The 20,806-nt window shown below is 40.2% G+C and overlaps 1 protein-coding gene across 1 annotated transcript in view; it reads right to left on the bottom strand.

Annotated features, from left to right (window-relative positions):
* KIAA1328 (KIAA1328 ortholog) overlaps positions 1–20,806 on the bottom strand; it is a 171,673-nt gene that overhangs the window by 93,552 nt on the left and 57,315 nt on the right. The window contains exon 6 of the mRNA XM_059836712.1: positions 8,975–9,102. Within this exon, the coding sequence (XP_059692695.1) occupies positions 8,975–9,102 (128 nt within the window). The remainder of the gene's footprint in view (positions 1–8,974; positions 9,103–20,806) is intronic.

Here is a 20,806-nt window from a genome sequence, read left to right as displayed (position 1 = left end):
TGAGAAGGTCTGAGTCTCCCTTTCTCCAGGCTGAGTCCCTGCAGCTGCCTCAGCCACTCCTCTCAGGCCTGTGCTCCAGACCCCTCCCCAGCTCTGTTTTCTTCTCTGGACACACTCTGGCTCCCTCAGTCTCCTCCTTGCTGTGAGCAAACAAAGCCAAACAAAAGGTTCCAGGTGTGGCCTGACCCGTGCCCCAGCACAGGGGGATGGCACTGCCCTGCTCCTGCTGGCCCCTCCATTGCTGGCACAAGCCCGGTGCCATTGGCCTTCTTGGACACCTGGGCACATCCAGCTCGTGTCCAGCCACTGCTGACCAGCACCCCCAGGCCCTTTCCCACTCAGCAGCTTTCCAGCCACGCTGTCCCAGCCTGGAGCTGCAGGGGGTTGTTGTGACCCAGGGACAGGAGCCAGCACTTGGCCTGGTTGCACCTCACACAACTGGCCCTGGCCCATGGATCCAGCCTGTGCAGATCCCTCTGCAGAGCCCCCCTGCCCTCCAGCAGCTCAGCACTCACACCCAGCTTGGCCTTGTCCTCAAACTGACTAAAGGAGCTCTTGATTGCCTCACTCAGATCACCAATAAAGATACAAAACAGTACAGTCCAGAGCTCTGGGGGACACCACTAGTGACCAGCTGCCTGCTCCAATTCCATTCACCAGCACTCTCTGGGCCAGACCATCAGACAGTTATTTTTCTCCAGCCACCAGTGCATCCATCCAAGATATGAATAACAAGTTTCTCCAGAAGAATGTTGCAAAAGACAGAGTCAAAAGCTTTACTAAATTACAGGTAGACACCAGCTCAGCCTAATCCACCAAGCAGCTCTTCTTTATGAAAACTCTTCTGAAGTTTTAGAGCAGAGACATTAATCAAATGCATCGTACAACTAAGGTACTGATCTTCAAGACTCAGCTCCAGAGAGTAAAAAGTATTTTTTGAAATTACAGACCAGAATACAGAAGACATCCTGAGTGTTTTTCTGGTCTGCTCCAGTCAATAGAATTGCTACCACTTATGGAGAACAGATGGGGAAAGACTTAACATGGAATTAAATACATCTATTAAATATTAATGAAAAATTACTTTATTTCAAGGCAGAGATCAACCTCAAGGTAATCCAGACTTCCAAGAGAGGTCAGAGGACATCATTTGCTTTCCTGTACTCTAAATCTTAGTAACTCACTCAGTCAGCCTGAGAGCCCATGCATATGTGTGGGTAGCTTTGAATACTTATGCTTCAGATTGCTCATTTTCTTGCATAGACAGGAGAAACTCATGTATCCCCTTTTCTGTTGATGGTACTGTGAAACATCTTTGGCACATGATGGCACTGAATGGTCTACATGATCTGTTTCTATCCATGTTCCAAAATCTGAAATTATACTAACAAAGTTTCAAAATATGTGTGCGGCTGTAACTTAGAGGAACATGCCAGACATTTTCTAGAATTCACCATAAATAGACAGCAACCAAAAATTGTTATGCAATGCTATTTAATGTGATATTTAATGCATTCACTGGATCAGAGACAGGCAATCACACTGCTATAAAGCAAAAAGCACATGCAACATGTATGTAGATGCGCAGTAAATGCTGTAGATGCCTGGTCTGTGCTCATGCCACCTCACCAGTTACATCCTGCTTATAGAAGGAGATGAGTGCAGCTGTCTCAAGAAATTTGTCCTATGGTGGATAAAATCCTGGAAGGAGACTCCTTACAAACTTCAAATGGCAAACTGTGCATCAGAAAAACTTTAAGTCCAAACTTTTTTGCAGCTCAAAATGAAAGACTCAAGCTAAATCTTAGGGTATTCAGAACTAACTCGAAGAGATATTTCTGCAGGCAATCATCCTGGTACAGACAGATAACGAATTCCCACCTTCTTAGCTGAAAGAAAATTACACCCTCAGCTCTCATGAAAAATCTTTCTGCCATACAAAGACCAACCTTTAGTGCCCTGAACTGATAATCACCTGGCTTTCATTAAATAAAGACACTTCTAATTAAACAACCTGATCAACACACAAAAATGTGTGCTTTGCAGGCAAGAAATGGCAAGCAATTTATCTTTCAATATAGTAATCACTTATATCACACTAACTGTAATCTACAGTGATGAATAAAGGTATTTAGATTATGAAATCCTAGATGAGTTATTGACTGTATTCATTTCAACAGCAAGAAACAGCAACTCAAAGTGTTTGCATTTTCAGACAGAGGATTCCAATTCCAATCCAATACAAATTGGATTGGCCCAGAAACATTTTCACTTTTTACCAAAATATGTTCTCACCGGATGATCTCCCTCTTGAAAGGCTGGTGAAGAGAGAACACCCAACAGTCAAAGAAAAATTCATGTTGGATGGGAACTGTGCTAGTTATCTGGTCTACAGCACACCAAAACAAGGCAAGCTTCAAAGAACATTCGGTTCCTGGTCCAGCTGGGCTTTGAAAGCTGCCAGGGTTGATTTTCCTGAAGTTCAGGAAAGTAATATTAATCACAACATGAAGGCCATGCCACACTTGGAGGAATCAGGCAAGTCTAGGAACTGGGAACTGGTGAATCAAGGATGTAAGTACATGAGAAACTGATTTTCAAGGGTCTCAAGTTTTGAAAAAGGCTAAATACTGCTGAATCAAAGGGCATGTGCATAGGTCAAATGGACTGTACAACAGTAGTGACAGCATATGGCTAGACAGCTGGTATTCTTACATTCCTAATGACTGCCAGGTAAAGAGGTAACTCCACAAAGTGATGGATAGAACAGAAGGTTCCTTCCTCAAGGCCTGTAACATAACACAAAATCTTTGAGAGCAACTGCATTCATATGCAGCCTTGAATCCACTGAAGAAAGCCATACTCCCACTTCAAAGTGAGAGGATGCTGGTGAGTATGGGCCACAATTCACTCTCCCAAGAGCCACTACAACACTAGACTGGAGAAATTGCAATATCAGATCTAAGAGTTTGCAAAGTGCTTCTCAAGGACAGGCAGTTCTGCTGCAAATTTGAATTCTCATGTAAATCCAGAGGCGATGTTTCACAAGTGTAACAGTATCATCAGAAGCTTACAAATCCAAGAGGATGTTTTGATCTCAGAGAATGGAAATGAAGGCACTGTCTTCTTTCCAGATTTATCCTCCAACAGAAAAACATACACCAGGCACGACTGTTCACCCAAGGAAAAGATTTCTATAGGAGGGACAGTTTTTAAAGCTAAATGGATGAAACTGAAAGAGGCATATACAAAGAAAACAAAAGAAAAATGAAAATATTTTAAAAGAGACTAGAGACAAGGCTGATTAAAGACTGTAGAACAAAGACATGGTGAACAGGCACAGATCTCAATTAAGCAGTGAACTGAGTGAGCTGAGAGTGAAGTGCGTATCACCAGGAACAGTGTCATTCACATCAAGATAACAGACTGGGCAAGCCAAACAGTTCTACTGTGGCACACATTCCAGGAGATGGAGTGTGGGTGGAATTCTGTTGTGAATGCTAGCAACACACAGGTATGGCAATACTGATATTTCCTTCGCTTTGCTTAAATATTTATATCCATCTGCATTCCTGTTCAGTGTTAACATTTTTTAGAAAAGACAGGTAAATTTACAATGACCTAGTAACTTAGAGGTAAAAGGAAAAAAACATTATTTTTCTTCATGCTATTACAGGGTAGTCTATTCCAGACCACCTATGTTTCAAATATCAGTGCTAATCACTTGGAACATCCATGAAAAAGCACCTAAAACCTGACATTCTCAGTAAAAAAAATCAGAAAGAATGAGGATAAAAACATTATCTCATTTTTACAGATAAGAAAGGCACAGAGAGAGATCAGAGGATTTGCAGAAAGCAACACAGGTAAGGCAAGGCTATTCCTGACAGTTACTCATGCAAAAACTGTCTCTGTATGGCCTTGCAAAATTATTCCAATACCCTTGAGTCCGTAGTCAAATTAGTTCTTTATTTATTATCCCACTTTTCAAGTATCTTTCAGATGGGCTCATTCATTGTTCCCATACAGCTGGGTAAACAGACAAAGTCAATTCCATGATGAAGGTTTACCTTATAGCATTCAAAACCCTTTGCATATGTGGGATTTTTTTTTTTTCTTTAAGCAAGCTAAGAATGTGTTTAAAGGTGACCTGTGCTGAAAAAAAAATGGAACTGGGGAAATTTGGGAACAATCACAAAGGAAAGGCTTCTGAAGATTGGTGTGTTTCAATATCTTTTTCAAAGGAAAAAATTAATACAACAAATAAGTAATGTTTGAAGCTTTAGTATGTAATCATCCTTATTAAGGCCAAAAAAAAAAAAAAAATGGACAAGAATCTTAGTTGCCAATATCAAAAGAAAGCAAGGCTTATTCATTTTCGCAGATAAAGGCTTTTTTAGGACTTTACTGAGAAACTGATACAACTACATTCAACAATTTTTAAGAAGTGATTAAAGAAAAATAGCAACTTAATCAAAAAAAAGGTTTTTTAAAAAAAAGCCTTCCTGAAAGTCAACTTTGTTAGGATTTTACCACATGCCCAAAGCAGACCATATCTTTCAGGATGTTTGCATGGTGCTTAGCATTGAGGAATAACCTTGTTCCTGATGAGGGCCACTGGCAACCCCCAAAAGAGGGGGCAAACATCAGAACACAGAGGGAGAGGGGAGATGATACACTATTGAAAATAAATTCTTGATATTCCTTTCCATCTATATTCCCACTCCATTCCCAGGCGTCTTCTACACAAGGAAGAACTGAAGCCTCACACACACACACACAAGAATCTTTGTGAACCAAGGGAATTAGTAGATGTGTTGGTAATCTTCCACAAATAAGAAACAAACGCTGCCAGCTGTACTTGTAAATTCAGAGATTAACATTAATAAGCAGTGCTAAGATTACAGGTATTATCTTTCCTTAAGGTGATAGAGCTCAAGAACCCCAGTTCTGCAGAAACTCAGCTGCCTGTCCAACTTTTGCACCTCAAGTCCTACCCTACAGTGCAGAACATCTACAGATTCATCAGCCAGAATGTGCTAAATCAAACTGGATTCTTGACACTATTTAAGATGGCAGTGAAGTAGTGAGTATATAAACTAGGTCAGACATATTACCTAGAACAAGGGCAATTTTCTTTACATGTTTGTGTAAAGCATATGAAAATGGCAAAGACTGAATGTTTGGGTGCTGCAGAGAGGATGTCCAAAAATCATTTTTGACAGAAAAGTTTAACTACATTTTACTATGAATTATATTTTCTATTAACAGCAAGGCAGAAGCCTATTTTTTCAGTAGAGCTCTCCCTTTACCAAAGTGCTATCTCTCTGAATCTGAGTCAACTTTAGTGACCACTTTAATATTCACTTTACAATTAATGCTTCTTTTTATGGGTTAGTAGAAGGTAAACCAATTTCAGTTCGGCTTCTAGGTATTGAATTTATTATAAAAAGTTATGTACTTAAAACTCCTATAATGAAACCAGAGGCATCATGAGATATTAACCTAGAGTTAATGCTGAGAAGGCCAGTTTGAATAATTCAATTCATGTCACCTTAAGTATCTTTTCAAATGGAATTAACTTTATCTCACAAAAAAAAAGGAAGTTCCATGTTCCAGTTACTGATTATTGACTCCACGAGAGTTCTGACTTAAATCATCTTACCACCATCTTCCCAGCAATTTTATTTCACTACTACCAGGATGCTTCTTTACATTTTGAGGGCTGACTTTCATTATAAAGAGGCAATATTAGCTAAGAGGAAAACACGGCTTCAGAGTTACTGCTATCGTTTGGTGATACTAAAACAGACAAAAATAAAAGTTAACACCAAAGTGTCTGCATTAGTTCAGTACAGCTACAAACCAGGGCTGCATTTCAGCCACATGGACACAGCTACTGCAGTCATTTACATCCTGTAGAACTCCACCTCTTTTTACAACAATGCCATCGATGTTTGGTAAGCTGCTGTTCTGTTGACCTGTTAATTGTCTTATTCTGACAGAAAACCCAGCTTTTAAACACTGAAAGGAGATGTTTCCAAATACCTGTATTGGAAACATATCTAAGCCCAGGGGAAAGTGACAGCTCACGATCCAAATTACGGTAAGGTAAGAATGAGGGAGACAGGCAGGTGAAAAGCAGAAGCAGGAGGCGTTAAGATACAGGTGTAGCACTAGAAATTACTCCAAACTAACAAGTAAAGAAAAGGGGGGGAAATGAACAGAAACAAGAAAGAGCAGCTCAAAACAGGCAGAACAAAGAAGTGCTTCATTATGGAGTACAGCTGTGCAGTCCAATGTTTCTGCAAGAGACGGGAAAATTGGAACATCGTACATCGAAACACAGAGACCTGGTAAGATCAGCAGTGTCCTGTAATAGGAAACACTGATTATGTCTCCTACACAGTTCTACAAAGAGAAAACTATGTGACAAACTAGCTATCTTGCTTTAAACCCACACATATCCAAGATTTCCTTAACCCAGAGAAAATCAAGTGAAAAGGAAAAGATTTCAAATGGATTTTGGACTCAAACAAAACTCACAAAGACCTCCATTATCCTAACATTTCAATAAAATTGCTCTTGTCAAAGTCCACCTTAAAACAGAAAGGGAGAGCACAAAAGCTTCAGTGGGGCAGGAGGAACTGGCATGGGCAGTACTTGGAGCAGGAGGAGAGTGTTCTGGGTCTGTCCTCTTCCAACTCTTTCCTCTCCAAAATCCCTCCCTGCTCTGTTCCCCTTCAACAGACCCCATCAGGCAGACGGAACAATGCCAGCCTGAACTACTGTGTTAAGACAACACTCAAAGAGATCAAAAAACACTCCAAGAGAGACCCATCAGGACACTAAGAGCTCCAAGTTCAGGTATTAAAAGATGTGCCAAAATAACACCAAGTCCCATCAAGAGCAGTCCAGTGACCCTTCTTGGGTTTGAAAAGCCATCCCATGAAGGGTGAAGGAAGGTGTGAGGGAGAGAACGGACAGAATGCAGCAGTCCTGCTCACCTCTTCACAGTTTCTAAAGTGTGAGGAGAAACACAGCACAAAGTGCTTGTTTGGGTGAAAAATGGTAATAATTTATAAAGCCAAATGCAAAGAATGAGAAAATTGAAGAGGAAGGCTAGGAACATCAGAAACACTTTGCACGCTATAAGAAAAAAACAGTTGAAGCATGTTTTGACAGGTTTTTATCTATGCCTACAATGCTTTGCACACAACAAGAGGACTAGGGTAATTTCAGACCTGCTAGGCTGGAGCTGTAGAGTATGTAACCATAAATGAAATGTCAAGGCAAACCTCGATATAATATCTGAATTTGCATTTGTGGACAAAAGCACCTGTAAGCATAGAGAAAAGAAACAATGGAATCAAAGATGAGCTTGATAGAACATTGCACATGAAATCAGAAAACAATTTTAAAGAAGCCTCTATGTATACACTGATAGAATGATTAGGAAGACAGAAGAACAAGAGGAGATGAACATGGATTGTTGAAATAATTTGATAGTCAGTAGGCTGAAAGTTTCCTATTATCTGCTTCCATGCGCCTTTGTCCTGTAGATGTGATGACACTGGATCCCTCCATACTAAGGGCTAATCTAGTATAGGATAAATGTATTTGAAGTTAAAAGGCTAGAAATGAAACAGTCAGGGCAAAACCTGAAAAAAGAATTGGCATCACCGAAAATACAGCTACCACAGTGCTTTTGGACTCCTCTGGACTATTTTACATGGAGATCCCCAGCAAGCTGCAGGCCATACAAGCAGCAACACAGACATCATCCATTCTGGGAGGATATTCTTGTTTTGAACTCAATGCCATCACAAAAATGGAGGGCAGATACAAACACAAAAGAATGGAAATGAAATGTTTATAAAAGGTTAAAAGCCTGACAAACAGCTCAATGTCCAACAATGTTGGACCAAAAAAAAAGCTGCTAAAAGAACACATAATCAGGACCAAAAAAAACCCCATTCCTGATGCCAACGAAGTCACAGAGTATTCCTACCTGCTTCCCAAGAGAATTAAAAGATTCCTTCCTGCACAGCCTCCAGTCTCCTGAGAAGCAGGATCTGCTTGTATAATTCTGACAGCAGGGAACCACTGAGACCTTCTTTTGGATACTCTGTGCTGATGACTTTACTTCTAGCCCTGTTATAAATAAGCTTTTAAGACTGTTCCAGAAGAAGAGGGGATCAAGGGCATAACCTCTACAAAAAGGCATGGTCTTAGGTAGGATGGATTCTGGAAGTCATCTGCAGATGGAAGCTGCTACCAGAGAACAGCAAGCAAGAACATGGGGTAGAGCACTTGCATAGGCAGTCTTCTCTTCCAGGGTATAATCTGCCATCAGCAGGGACAAACCAAGCACCTAGCTGCCAAGAGAAAATCTCAAGCAACCATGTTCTCAAGGCTTTGGGTCCCTACATACAAGAAACATTTTACCACTTAATTTAACACATATCTCTAGTAAACATTTTCTGGTTTTAACTGCTTATAGAACTACAGGTCTTCTATAAATAGCTCAAATCAGATGAGCTGCTTTACAGACTTGAGAAAGCTCTTATTGACCAAATACATCATCTGTAATGCCCTTTTCAATCATCAAAAGCCACAGTGAAAATGTGAAAGGCTATATCTACAGTGACTGCAATTATTTTCCTGTTTAAATAACAGAACAGGAAACATAACAGCATCTCAACTTTTTCCTTGGCAAAGGTGTGGGTTACCATGATTCCTACTCCATTACAACATGGTCAATTAAGTTCACCCCTTCTACTGACCCAAAACTTGTCGGGGTTTTTCTCTTTGTTTTCCTGCAATCCTTGGATTAAGGCAAGGACTCATGGGAAACCAATCACAAAATACTATTCAACACCGTAAGATGTAAGATAATACACTCACAACCTCAAAAATATGTTTTCACTTGGTAATTTAAATAAAAAAGAGATGGCAAAAAAAAAGAGCTTACCTTCTGCTCCTTTTCCTTGGCAGCACTGAGTTCAGAAAGGGAGTGTGATAGTTTTTCTTGCTGCTCAGCTAGGTACTTCTGATAAAGGCTCAAAAGTTCTTGGCATTCTCTGTACTGCTGCTGCAGAGGTGAGACATCAGAAGTTAAGGGAAAAACACTCTTTAGCGAACAGTTAGAGCCAAATATATACCAACTTACTCTGTGTAAATCTGATTTAGATCCATAACAGTTCAATTTGAAAACAGATACCATGTGTTTGAGTAGCTCCTAATGATGATAAATCTGCCTAGAGATGAATGTTCAAGTACAAACTTCTTCCTTACTCAGAGTGGAAAAAGAAGAATTGCACCAAATTCTTTTACCATTGGAAAAGGGATAGCAGCAGGAGGCAGGTGATGACATTGTTTCAGCTGGAACAACTACAACCCTCTTATTTGTATTCAGCAAAGCCAGCCATTACCAATGTTTATTTATAAATAAATAAATAGCCAGCCAAGTAAGTAAATAGTCCATTTTTAAGCACAGACATCAATTCACAAGCCCACATACCCAAATCCAATCTCTTTGCTTGAGTGCCAATGGCTCAAAACCCCATAGCCACAGATGCAGTGCTAGAGGCCTTTTACAGACCAGCAATAATTTTTGGACAGTAATCTGGAGAAGCAGCAACTGTGGTGTTTGCAAGGATATTAGCAACAGTGTCCTGCCTTGCTTGCAGCATTGAAATTCCAACAGGAGATAAATCTGCTCTTCACCTGTCATTGTGTAATTCCCTCCCTTGCTCATGTAGCATGGTAAACCATTTATGCTCCCCTCTCTCCCCCCTCACTTTTAATTATGCATGCAGATGGGATAAGGGCTCGCTGTCCAAAGAGATTACTCTGAATAAATACTTTAATAACAAGTCACTGCAATTAAGGTAGGGAACAAAAACTTCTTCAATCTTTAAAATGGTGTTGAGTTACAGATTTCCTTAACATTTTTATGATCTAATCATTGCTTCTGGGCAAATTCATGTTGCAATCACTTTTGCCAATCATGGCTGCATAAATAACTCACTGCTTTGTTATTCCCTGTTATGACCCTAAGGGTTTTTTTTTTTTTTTTTTTTGTTCGGTTTTGTTGCCTTCCCTCTCTCTCCCCCTCCTCTCTTCTTATTCTTTTGCAGGAGGGGTGGCCTTGCCAGGGCTTCATTTTTGTTGTTGTTTGGTTCGTTTTCTTTCCTTTAAATAAAAGGCTACCAAGAGAATAAGCAAAACATTTTAGGAAGGAATGGAAGGTTAATAAACCCCAATGCTGAAATCAATCAGGAGAGCTCTCATAACACCTTTGCTCGGCACCTGGAAATATGGGAGGGTACAAACAATGGTCTTAACAAGCTAATTGCTTTCCAGAGCCAGCCTGCCTGAAGCCGGAGCTGTTTTACATTCCAGTTCATTTCGTCAGAGAACACCAAAAGGCTGAAATGATTTGTGGTGGTCTCAGGAGTCTCTGCCAGCTATGATGTATATAAAAGGATTTTTTTATTCCAGTTGTAACCATAGGCAGTAATGTTTATAGTAGGTGAACATATTAGCCTGGACGCAGGGCATGAATTTTACTCTAGCAAAAGCCAGTTCATTTATACAGCCTAAGAGTTAAATGTCGGTATTTGAAGACAAATTATAGGGAAATTCATTTAAACCCATGTTATGTGGTAGAATATAAAAACAGACAGTCCTATCTATCTTTATCAATTTTTTACAGCCCTCTTAATTCACTTTGCTTCCAGCAACCCCTTCCCCACAAAACAGATTTTGCCCTCTTCTCCCTCCAGCAAGCACACTGCTGGCACCAGAAACGTGCACCCTAAACAGCCCTGGGGCACACGAGTGATGGCTGGGCAGCCATCCTCACTCTTGCCACAGTGTTAGCACCAGTTCTACTAGAAAGCCAGGCAAGACTGCCTGCACTACTCCTAGGCCCCATCTGGGTTTCAGAGACTGCAGAGCCCTCATGGTACACACGATGCCACCACCTCCTGCATGCGGCTGCCAAACTAATTTAAAATACAGTTTAAAACAAGACATGCAAAATTAACGTCAGCAAAGTATGCAAGCAAATCCTGATTGTCCAAAGGCCAGTTATGTGATCATGAGTGGGAAGGGCAATGGTACACATGAGCTTGAACAGTGGCCAGGATGTCCCTGAAATTCTTGTGAGATTTGGTCAGTCACAGTAAAAGTCACTGTATTAGAAGATTAAAACCTTGTTCATTCACACAATCACTCTACATTAAGCAAAGCACTGTTACAGCCACCACAGCGTGAGTCTAAAGCCCTACTTTGCTTACTTAAGTAAACATGAAGTTTCTAATATGAAAAAAGAGTTCATTTGTTTGAGACACATGCAGAATAAAGGTATGGTAATTCTCAAAAATGTGCTGGTACATTTACTGAAGAATATCTTCTTAAGAAAAAAAAAAAAAGCCTTAATATTAGATCTTACTCTCTCGTTCTATTGAATTTTTTGCAAAAAGCAGCATGATTATCTCCTTTTTTCTCCTACAAATTAGCCAGACAATACACAACACTGCCACAAAAATATTTAAGTCATTCAGATATAATAAGACCGTGCATCTACAAAGGCAATACAGTCTTTGGACAGACATGTACATTATAAATATTTTCATAATCTGCTTTAAAAAAAAAAATTGCAAGGTTTTAAAAACGGTATAGAAGTCCTAGAGATTTTCATTTCAAAAAAAGTAATATACCTAAATGGAAACATTTGGTAATTCTTCATGTGTTCAGGAGCACAAATATTGAATTTGCAAGATGTTAGTAACCTGGGAGAAGTAGTACTTGGCATTTCACTGAAAGGTAGTTTTATGTCCAAGAAATATGCATTTGAATGTGTTCGAGTAATACTTTTTATGCAGTTTATTAGTAAAGTATCGAGGTTGCATGTGGAGGAGGGGGAAACAAAAAAAAACTTAGAAATGCAAAGGTTAGAATTTCAATACACACATTTACATGTAATACTGCAAGTACTACATATTTTATAGAATAAATTAGTTAATTTTTTCACTGAATGTAAGTCAAAGAATTAAGAGCTCATTTATGGCTCTTATGAGATAATAACCTCAGTGGAGATAGCTGGCTTTGAGAGGAGGGGCTGCCAGCACACAGTGGTGACACGCCTACAGAAGCCAGGAATGGATGCCCAGGGAGCCAGGCAGGGAACAAAGAGCTTTTCCTTGGGGTGAAGCTCCACAAGAAGGCACAGCCAACCTAATGTTCAACTGCTCCAAAAGATACTCTCCCACTCACTCCTTCCATCCACACCAGCTCTGCTGCCCCCTAGATTCCTCACTCCAGGCCTGAGCAAACTGTCCCAGCAAGGCAAAAAGACAGCCAGACACAAGATCTGGCATGAGGTAAGCAGGGGGAGTGGAGCTGGGAGCAGAGGACACCTGTTAAAGCAATGGTTACCTGTCTGGGTGTGTTTATCCACCTTGCAAAGTCCAACCCCTTCCTTCAGTTCCACTCTTAATCCTCAGGCTATTAAGTCTGCTCCATGGCTACCTCAACTACTCACACCTTACTCCTTGCTGAAATACTGTCAGCCTCCCACAAGCTGAAGCAGGAAAAAAAAAAAAACAACAAAACTACAGTTCCTGCTTCCCCAGAAACTGGGAAGAGAAGGGCCAGACTCTAGCACACCCACTGACTCCCTTCACTGTTTCCCATCCACTGCTTCCACTGGCACTTTGAGCAGAAGTGAAGCCCAGCTTAAAATCTCAAATGTTTTAGTTCAGAGCATCCAACATCTACCTAAGACGCTCTTGAATTCTTCACATCAGCCTCCACATGCTTGTGCAAGCTAGGTTCATGCTACAGCAATTCAAACAACTACTGGTCTCTTCAGGTCCAGATTTCCAAAGGAAGCCAACATCAGGTTGCTACATGAGGACTATTTACCAAAATTCTGCTTTTCTTATATCACATTTTGCAAGAGGGAAAAAGGCAACCAAACCAAAATCTTCTCCTTTGAAAGAAGATTTCTTGGGGGGGGGGGGGGGGGGGGGGGGGGCGGCTTTATAATTTAAGAAGAAATGTTTCATCTCATTTTATTAAAAGAAAAAAAGAAATTTAAAGCAGCTTCCCATCACAGCAAACTGAGTCTGGAAAAAACTTTTCTAGAAACTACTAGCAAGAGAAGAGAACACAGCTAATGAGATTCTTTGCAATCAATCTAATAACAAAGGCCTTCCTGTTTTTTCATAATGTTTGTGAGAACTCACCACCTAGTGACACTTTCCTCACTGGTTTGCCAAGGGCATTTTTGGGACAGGCAGGAGCTCTATTGTTGCCTTTTTACACATGGGAAAACTGTGTCATGGGGAGTCTTTGGGCATGTCTAAGAACACAGGTGCACCCCAACAGCCCCACACTCCTCAAGGCAGCTCCAGGATACGTGTCTTGCAGCTGCAGAGTAAACCAGCATAGTTGAGACACAGCACTAACAGACCAGATTCATCTTGCACCTGATTAGCTCAGAGTCTGAGTTTGCCTGCATTCATCCATGCAGAAAAGCCCTAATAGACCTCCCAAGCATCAAACAAGATGCCCAGTGATGATTCATTCCCTGGGTGTAGTCCCTGGCTGCAGCTTCAGCTTGGACTGTCCTTTCACTCAGGGCTGCATTCTCTGATTCATGGCCAGAATAGAACACAGGAGCTGAATCTCCATCTTCAGTCACCAGATGCTGCAGTCACATCAGCCCCCATATCCAATGGAAGACTCTCTAGAGACTCAGAGCTATTACAGAGATATGCAAAGATGAATAAAGCAATCAAAGGAAAGAAAAAATCAAACACACACAAATTGGATTGGAATTTAAATCAGACAGCATTAACTTGAACTCTGTGGTAGAGATACAAGAAACTTTCTGTGATGTGATGACGAAAGTTATTTGACATGTGCACTCACGACCCAGTAGCCACAAAGCAGTGGTCTTTTTAAATTCCTGTTTATGCACATGCAGCTAGAAACTCGACTAGTTATCACCATGTTGCCAGTTTCAGCAGACTCAACTCTTTTCACTGCCTCAGGTAGTACCTTGAAAACAAATGCTGTGAGAAAAACTAGACAAGGAGATGCTGAGGAAATGCCACTGACAGTGGGTGGATAAAGCTACACTAAGCTCTGAGAGGTCTTTGGTCTCCCAAGAAAAATCTCCCCAAACTGCAGGCAGACCTGAGCTTTCCTGCATGTTCTCCAAGCAGGTGTGTGCACCAGACCCATTCAAGGAGCTGTGCACAGTCCCAGCAGCACAGCATCAAGCACTACATGTCTGATCAATCTTACTTTGCTTTGATGTTTTTGTGGGGTTAGTTTGGGGGTTGGGTTTTTCCTGGCAGCAACAGCAACACTACACCACTTCCAAAATGCCTCTGGCCTGTGCTGGCACGTGAAGAATGTCACAGCAAGCTCACAGCTGTTTAACAGACACACCACTGCATCTGTAACTGCGGCACCATGTACTACTACAACATTTCACTGTATAGTTCATAGCCCAAAAATCACTTTGTAAAATGCTGCAAGAGTAAGAAAGCGTTTCACCAAACTCAGGCAAAGGCTAAGACTCATGCAGCTGGGTGTCCAAACAGTGCTATCCCGTAACTACAACTAAGGATCAAGCCACATCTAAGCTTGATGGTTCCCAAGGGAACCAAATTTACAGAGTCTGCAGAGCCCCAAAGACCCACAATAGACTAATGGCAAATTACACTACAAGTGTGTTCAGCTTGAAGTGGACCCACACTTTTTTTCATGCATCACCCAAGCATATATTTTTTACAGTATTTTGACACATAAAGCAATTTGGTTTATTTTCTGCCTTAATATTTTGCATATCAATAGGAGAGAGATACCGTGCCTTTTGGGAGAGAAGCAATATGTATGTCATTCTGATTTCCACCTGCAGGCTTTTTTCTCCCTAACCAAAGAAAGGATTAAAATAATGCAGCTTCAACTACTTACATATGAAAAGTCATATGAATAAAAATAAACTGCTGGTATTAATGAATTAACATCTAAAAGGAATACTTTAAAATATAAACTAAGATATTCTAAGCTCTTTCCTTTAGCATTTAACAATTACATACTTCATTGGAAGCTGACCCACATTTAATTTTAAAATACTACTTGGGTTTAACACATACAGTCTTGTGCCTTGACAATTTCACCTCAGAAGAGCAAGAGGACTGCATTTTAGAAATCAGACTATCCAGGCATGGATCAAAGTCAACCCTAACATGTTTCTTCTGCCTTAAAATTAAGAGAAAGAAAATAAGTGGTTTGACTCAATGTGAATCATTGTTCTGAGAAAGGGTAGAGACTAGCAACTTCTATGAAGGTTTATTATCTAAACTCTGAAGTTGCTGCAAAGACTGAAGGTAATAAAATATTTTATGAACAACTTCACTTTGCTCGTTCTTATATAACTGAGTTTATGTGGACTCCCTGGCACAGTGATGCTAAGAACCTGTAGGGAACTTTCTGCACATCTACTTTTCGATGTATTAAAGAAATCATCTGGTGAGAGTCTGAACCTTATGAGCCTTCAATTCAGAACACAATTTCCTTCTGATCCAAATGCCTTAGGAAGCACAATTCTGAAAACACTATAAAGAAGCAAGTCACATACAATAACACAGAGTGATCTCCGATCTGAAGCCCAACAGTTACATTTTAATTTACACTTGAATATTTTAATGTTGTTATCCAGTCAGTAAATTAACTCAAGATGCAAGAATAAAAAGGGAAGATGCATAGGGAAAAAGGTCACAAGGTCCACAAAAGTTAAAAACTTCACTTCTGTTTGAAGCATCAGCATTATGTTGTTGAATGCCACAGCTCTCATATAAAGGAATTGCTTAATACATTCCCATTCTGTTTGAAGGGAAATTAAATTTACATTCTTTGGGAATATGGTATTGTAATTAGTTCATGACTTGATTACACTTTGAAGTGAGCAGGGACTGCATATGGTGCATACAAATTAGTTTAAGTTATGGTTACCTACCTACAGAAAAGCTACTGAGTTAAGAAAGTTAGCGACAAAGCCAGGGCAGTCCTTTGGAGCTTTCAAGAAGCACACAAAAACCATCAAATTCCAATCTAGTCTCTGGACTCCCAGATGCCAGTTGTGAACAGAAATAAAAAACAGTTTCCTAAACAACTGAAGAGTTGTTTTCAAAAATCAGCTTTCCTATATTTTTTTACCACCTAGAGCACCTGTAGAGCCATTGTTAAAACTGATCCCAAAGAAAAAGGAATAAAAGACACAAGATTTTCTACCGGTTAAATTCACCACTATGATTAATCCTAGTACTTGTAGTTTTGTAATTTCTTTTATAGACAGCCTAAGTTTTATATTATCTATCAAGATACTCTGTTCCACACAGATGATGAAACTCCCAAGTTCACTTTAACACTCTGGAAAATATTGAGATGCACAATGCAAATATAGTGCATCTAAAATTGGCCAAAGAAGAAGATAGCCCATATGATTTGATGAGAGCAAGGAAAGCATTTAAACCTAAAACTAACTCCCAATATAGCAGATGAACTCAGAGAAGTCTCTAACATACTTTCGAAATGCAAAAGCAGTTTAGGGTACAGGATTTGATCCTATGTATTGAAAATCCTTTCCACAGGATATGCCAATCAAACTAGACAGCTTATCTGCCATGTTCTCCAGTTCAAAGGTGGGTAAGGACAAAAATATCACACACCATCGTATGCCAGCAGATGTGCCTGGATCAATAAATGCAAATACCACCTCAGAGCTTGCATTTTCTATTCCAAGTGGAAAGCACATCTCCAGCCTTATCTTCATTAATACAAACAAAAGAATACTTACAAGCAAAGAAAAAAAATAAATCAAAGATTTATTTTACAGGCTGGCTCTGCTAACAACTTTGTTTAACTGAAAAGGAAGGAAGAACATAACACACAAAAGACAAATTATGCTGCTACACATACTGGCAAAAATATGCATTTTCATAATAATGAGCATAGGGTATCTAATGAGAGGAAAAACTAAGAACCTGAATACACAAAATACAGACCCCACAGATCATTGTAACAAGATACTGATCCTGGCATGGGCCATGAAAATTTCTACTTTTAGCATAAGAACTGCAGTGGCAGGAAATTCTCCTCACTGGCAAGAAGGAATTTGTTCAGAACATACTTGCTCCTTTCAGGAGAGCTCTGCCAATGACTATAGTGACTTTCAGAATTTAAAGACTTCCTTTGGCATTTGCTTAAACGGCACAGCTACCCAGCCTCTTCCACTAGAAACTGTGAAGGAACTTGTTACTTATGTATTTGTCTACCCGCCAGTAAATGTACCATGCATTTTTTATGGAAGAAAGGAGCCTGGAGATTCAGACATACACAATTTCTGTGCGAAACAGTCCCAGCACCTGAGAACAACTCCACACATTTCATCATGTACGAGAGAAAATAATCACAACCTGCGCTGTGTGAGAACACAAAGCCAAAAGGAGGCATTGTACCTATCACCATCCACACAAAACCGGCGCTATTTTTCCTTCTACATATTTAGAGTGCAAAATTAAACAAATAAAAGGAACACTGCATAATTTAGCTTTCATTTTGTATCAAATTGCTCATAATTGTAACCATAAAATGATAATATTGTGCCATATGTGCATCTGCAGAGCCGGCAGCGGCGCTGACCGGCCCCGGCCGCGCCAAAAGTGGGGCTGTGGCGCCACCGTGTGTCCGCTCCGGGTATTGCCGCCACCCGGCCCGCGCTGAGCACCCGCGCAAACGCTCGGGGTTCATTTTCTTACTGAAGAGCATCGCTTTGCAACCTGAAAATGCGCCGTGCAATCCTCCTGCTACTCTTCTTCCTCAAACTGCACTCTGCCCCACCCGCAGAGGGAGTCACGGCTATATGTGAAACACCCATTTCTGGGAACGTTTGCTGTTTTAGTTGCAGGCCTTTGTGAGAATTAAAAAAATTTTTGTAGTAGCCACTGTTACCATTTACACAAAGCCATTTGTCATCTTAGTACTACTCATATTAAAACAGACGTGTTCCTTACTCTAATTTGACAATAGAGCTCCTGGCAGAAGCCCGAGGAGAGATAAGGTGGGAATTGAGGTATCTGAGAAAGGATGCTCAGCCTCTTATGTTTAGACACAGTAAGAGGAGTTATTTAACAGGATAAATGTGAGCTCAGAGTCAGAAGCGTGGAGAAAAGGGGATGAAGAGGCAAAAGAGAAATGGAATGTAAAAGCTGAATTTACTGAGAGCAGAGCTACAGCACCTCCATCTCAATTAAAGAACATGCATAGCAAATCAAAAAGGTGTCTGCTTTGCAGGGAATGAAAATGTAAGATCACAAAACATCAACTTGTTTTATAACTAAGCTAATCAGGTTTGGTCTTGGTTACTATCAGAATGGGGATCACCTGAGAATACAAAACGGTGTCTGTCTTGTTGCTTCCTTGCAGGAAACAATCAATCATCACTTTTAATTTTATATATTTGATGTCTCTCACTGAACCTTTTCCTTACCCTTAAACAGGAATAATGTTGATGGAGAAAGGCAGTCTCCTTCAGCCCAGCTCCCACCACCTTCAGAATGAGAAAGTCCTTGTTTGGGTCCTTACTGGAAAGGAAACCTGGATGCTAGGGAAAGTTTTTGCTTGCTGCTTCCAAACACGGTTGCTACTCTATCTTCCACAGCAGGCGTCAGGCTTGGGTATTTAAACTTTCTTATCTCCTCTTTTTAAACCAGAACATAATCAGGCAGCACCATGCAGATTTTAATCTGACTATTGGCAAATGGCGCAAGAGGCAAGATGAAAATCTGTAAATGTTGCTGGACAAAAATAGAAAAAAAAAAATACCAGTGAACCAAAAAACCTTGCCCTTCTTACGGAACTGTCCTCAGCGCTATAGCTAGAAGAGCACCAAATGTAAAAATCACAGATCATTCTAGATAATTTATTTTTTTCCTTTAAAACTATTGCTATTTTGACAGTCTTTTTAACCTTGTTAGAACACAATCTGTTTGCATGATGTAGATGAGAGAAACGCACTGCTTCTTTTCCTAAGAAACAGTTGAGGTCAAAACAGACTCCATACCAGCACACTAATATTAAGGAAGGTGTCCTCAAATCTAAAAAAGGGAAAATATTACATGATGGAGTGCTGGAAAGATCTTTTCCAGCATGCACTGTACACACACATCTCTAACATGGTAAGGACTTCAAAATTACAGATCTCAGAGAGTTGGTCCTTTCTTGTGAATTCTGGCTTTAAACATGCCAAACTCAGCAGCACTGGTTTCACTGAACTGAGGCCAGGGAAGGAAAGATTTAATAACAGCCTCATTAAAAGGTTCATTGTTGTAGGACTATTTAATATACAAGATTAACACATCTTATCTCCCACTTTCACTCAAACCTATTATACCCCTCATTAATACATGCACATTTCTACATCATTTACAGCACTCAGGAATCAAATATTACTGTCTGAAACAGGGTGTGTTCTGCTGCTCTTCCTGATGATAGGCACTTTTTGCAATAACAGTATTAAAAAATAAGCTTCACAATTCAAAATTAGAGACATGGGTAGGTAAAAAGGGCTGTCTAAAACTGAGAGAAATATTAAATAAAGATCATTTTGCCAACACTCTGGATTTCATTTCTTGATTTTGGTTCCCTCACACCCAGACCATTCAAATATTGTAAGACAGGAAACTTCTGCTTGCCCACTTTAATGAATAATGGTATTCTTTCCTCCTGGCAATTTGAGATGTAGAAGTAGATAAAGTGACCCACAGCTCCTCAAATTAAGAGGCATTTAAAATTGTTCAGATCTGGACAATCAGAGAAGAAAAGGAAGCTGTAAGGTAAGAACAGTACAATACTTCCCCAGATTACATTCCTTTGTGTCCATAGATACAGCAGGGCAGGCCAGAACAATGAACATAAAAATTATATGAAGGGGAGGAAAAAATATCCACTGTTATGTTCTCAGGAGACCAAAGGCTGCAGGTTGGCCCCTATTCTTGCATGAACTGTTACGAGTTTGCAAGCATCTCAGGACAGAGTAAATGCACTTGTCCAGCAACTGAGCAGATCCAGGCACCAACAAGCTCTCCTGTGTTCCCCGAAGCTGTGGAACTGCTCTCCACAGGAGGCTGCAAATCCTTATAGGGGAAAAAAACCCTTTCTGAAGCCACCCTCTGGTAACAAATAGGTTTTCAAATCAAATGGTTAATACTTATTGAAGAGAAAGGAAATAAATGACATGGAATGATTCTCCTGAGAAGTACTGATAGCAAAGACTTAACATCCACGGGCCAAATTTATAGCTCCTCGGATTTTTTCTACTGTTCTTGGAGATAAAGGTGTTTACTCAGGCTGATTAATTTCATATCAGAAAATGTAATTTGCTGGGACAGGCCAGAGTGACCCATTCACACTGAACTTCAGGCTTTTTGGAATTGTCCAGGTAAAAACAGTCATGAGACATTGGAACTGGTATTTGGAATTATTTCAGGTAAGAAGGAAAAAGGTAAAAACAGTCGTGAGGTATTGGAAGTTGCTACCTCTGGCAAGAAAAAACACTCATCCCTAAATCCTCACGTTTATTACCACTAAAGAATAGCTGACATCATGGAGGTCTTCTTGGTTTCTTACAAGGAGCATACCAAGGTACACAGCTGATGTGTATGGACCACAGAAGTCCAAGGTATTGGTGGGGAAGAGAGAAAACCCTTTCCCCATAGCT

Source organism: Haemorhous mexicanus, chromosome Z (assembly GCF_027477595.1).
Source record: "Haemorhous mexicanus isolate bHaeMex1 chromosome Z, bHaeMex1.pri, whole genome shotgun sequence".
Classification (NCBI taxonomy): domain Eukaryota; kingdom Metazoa; phylum Chordata; class Aves; order Passeriformes; family Fringillidae; genus Haemorhous; species Haemorhous mexicanus.
Note: the sequence above shows the minus strand (reverse complement) of the source record. Positions and strands in the feature narration are given on the sequence as shown.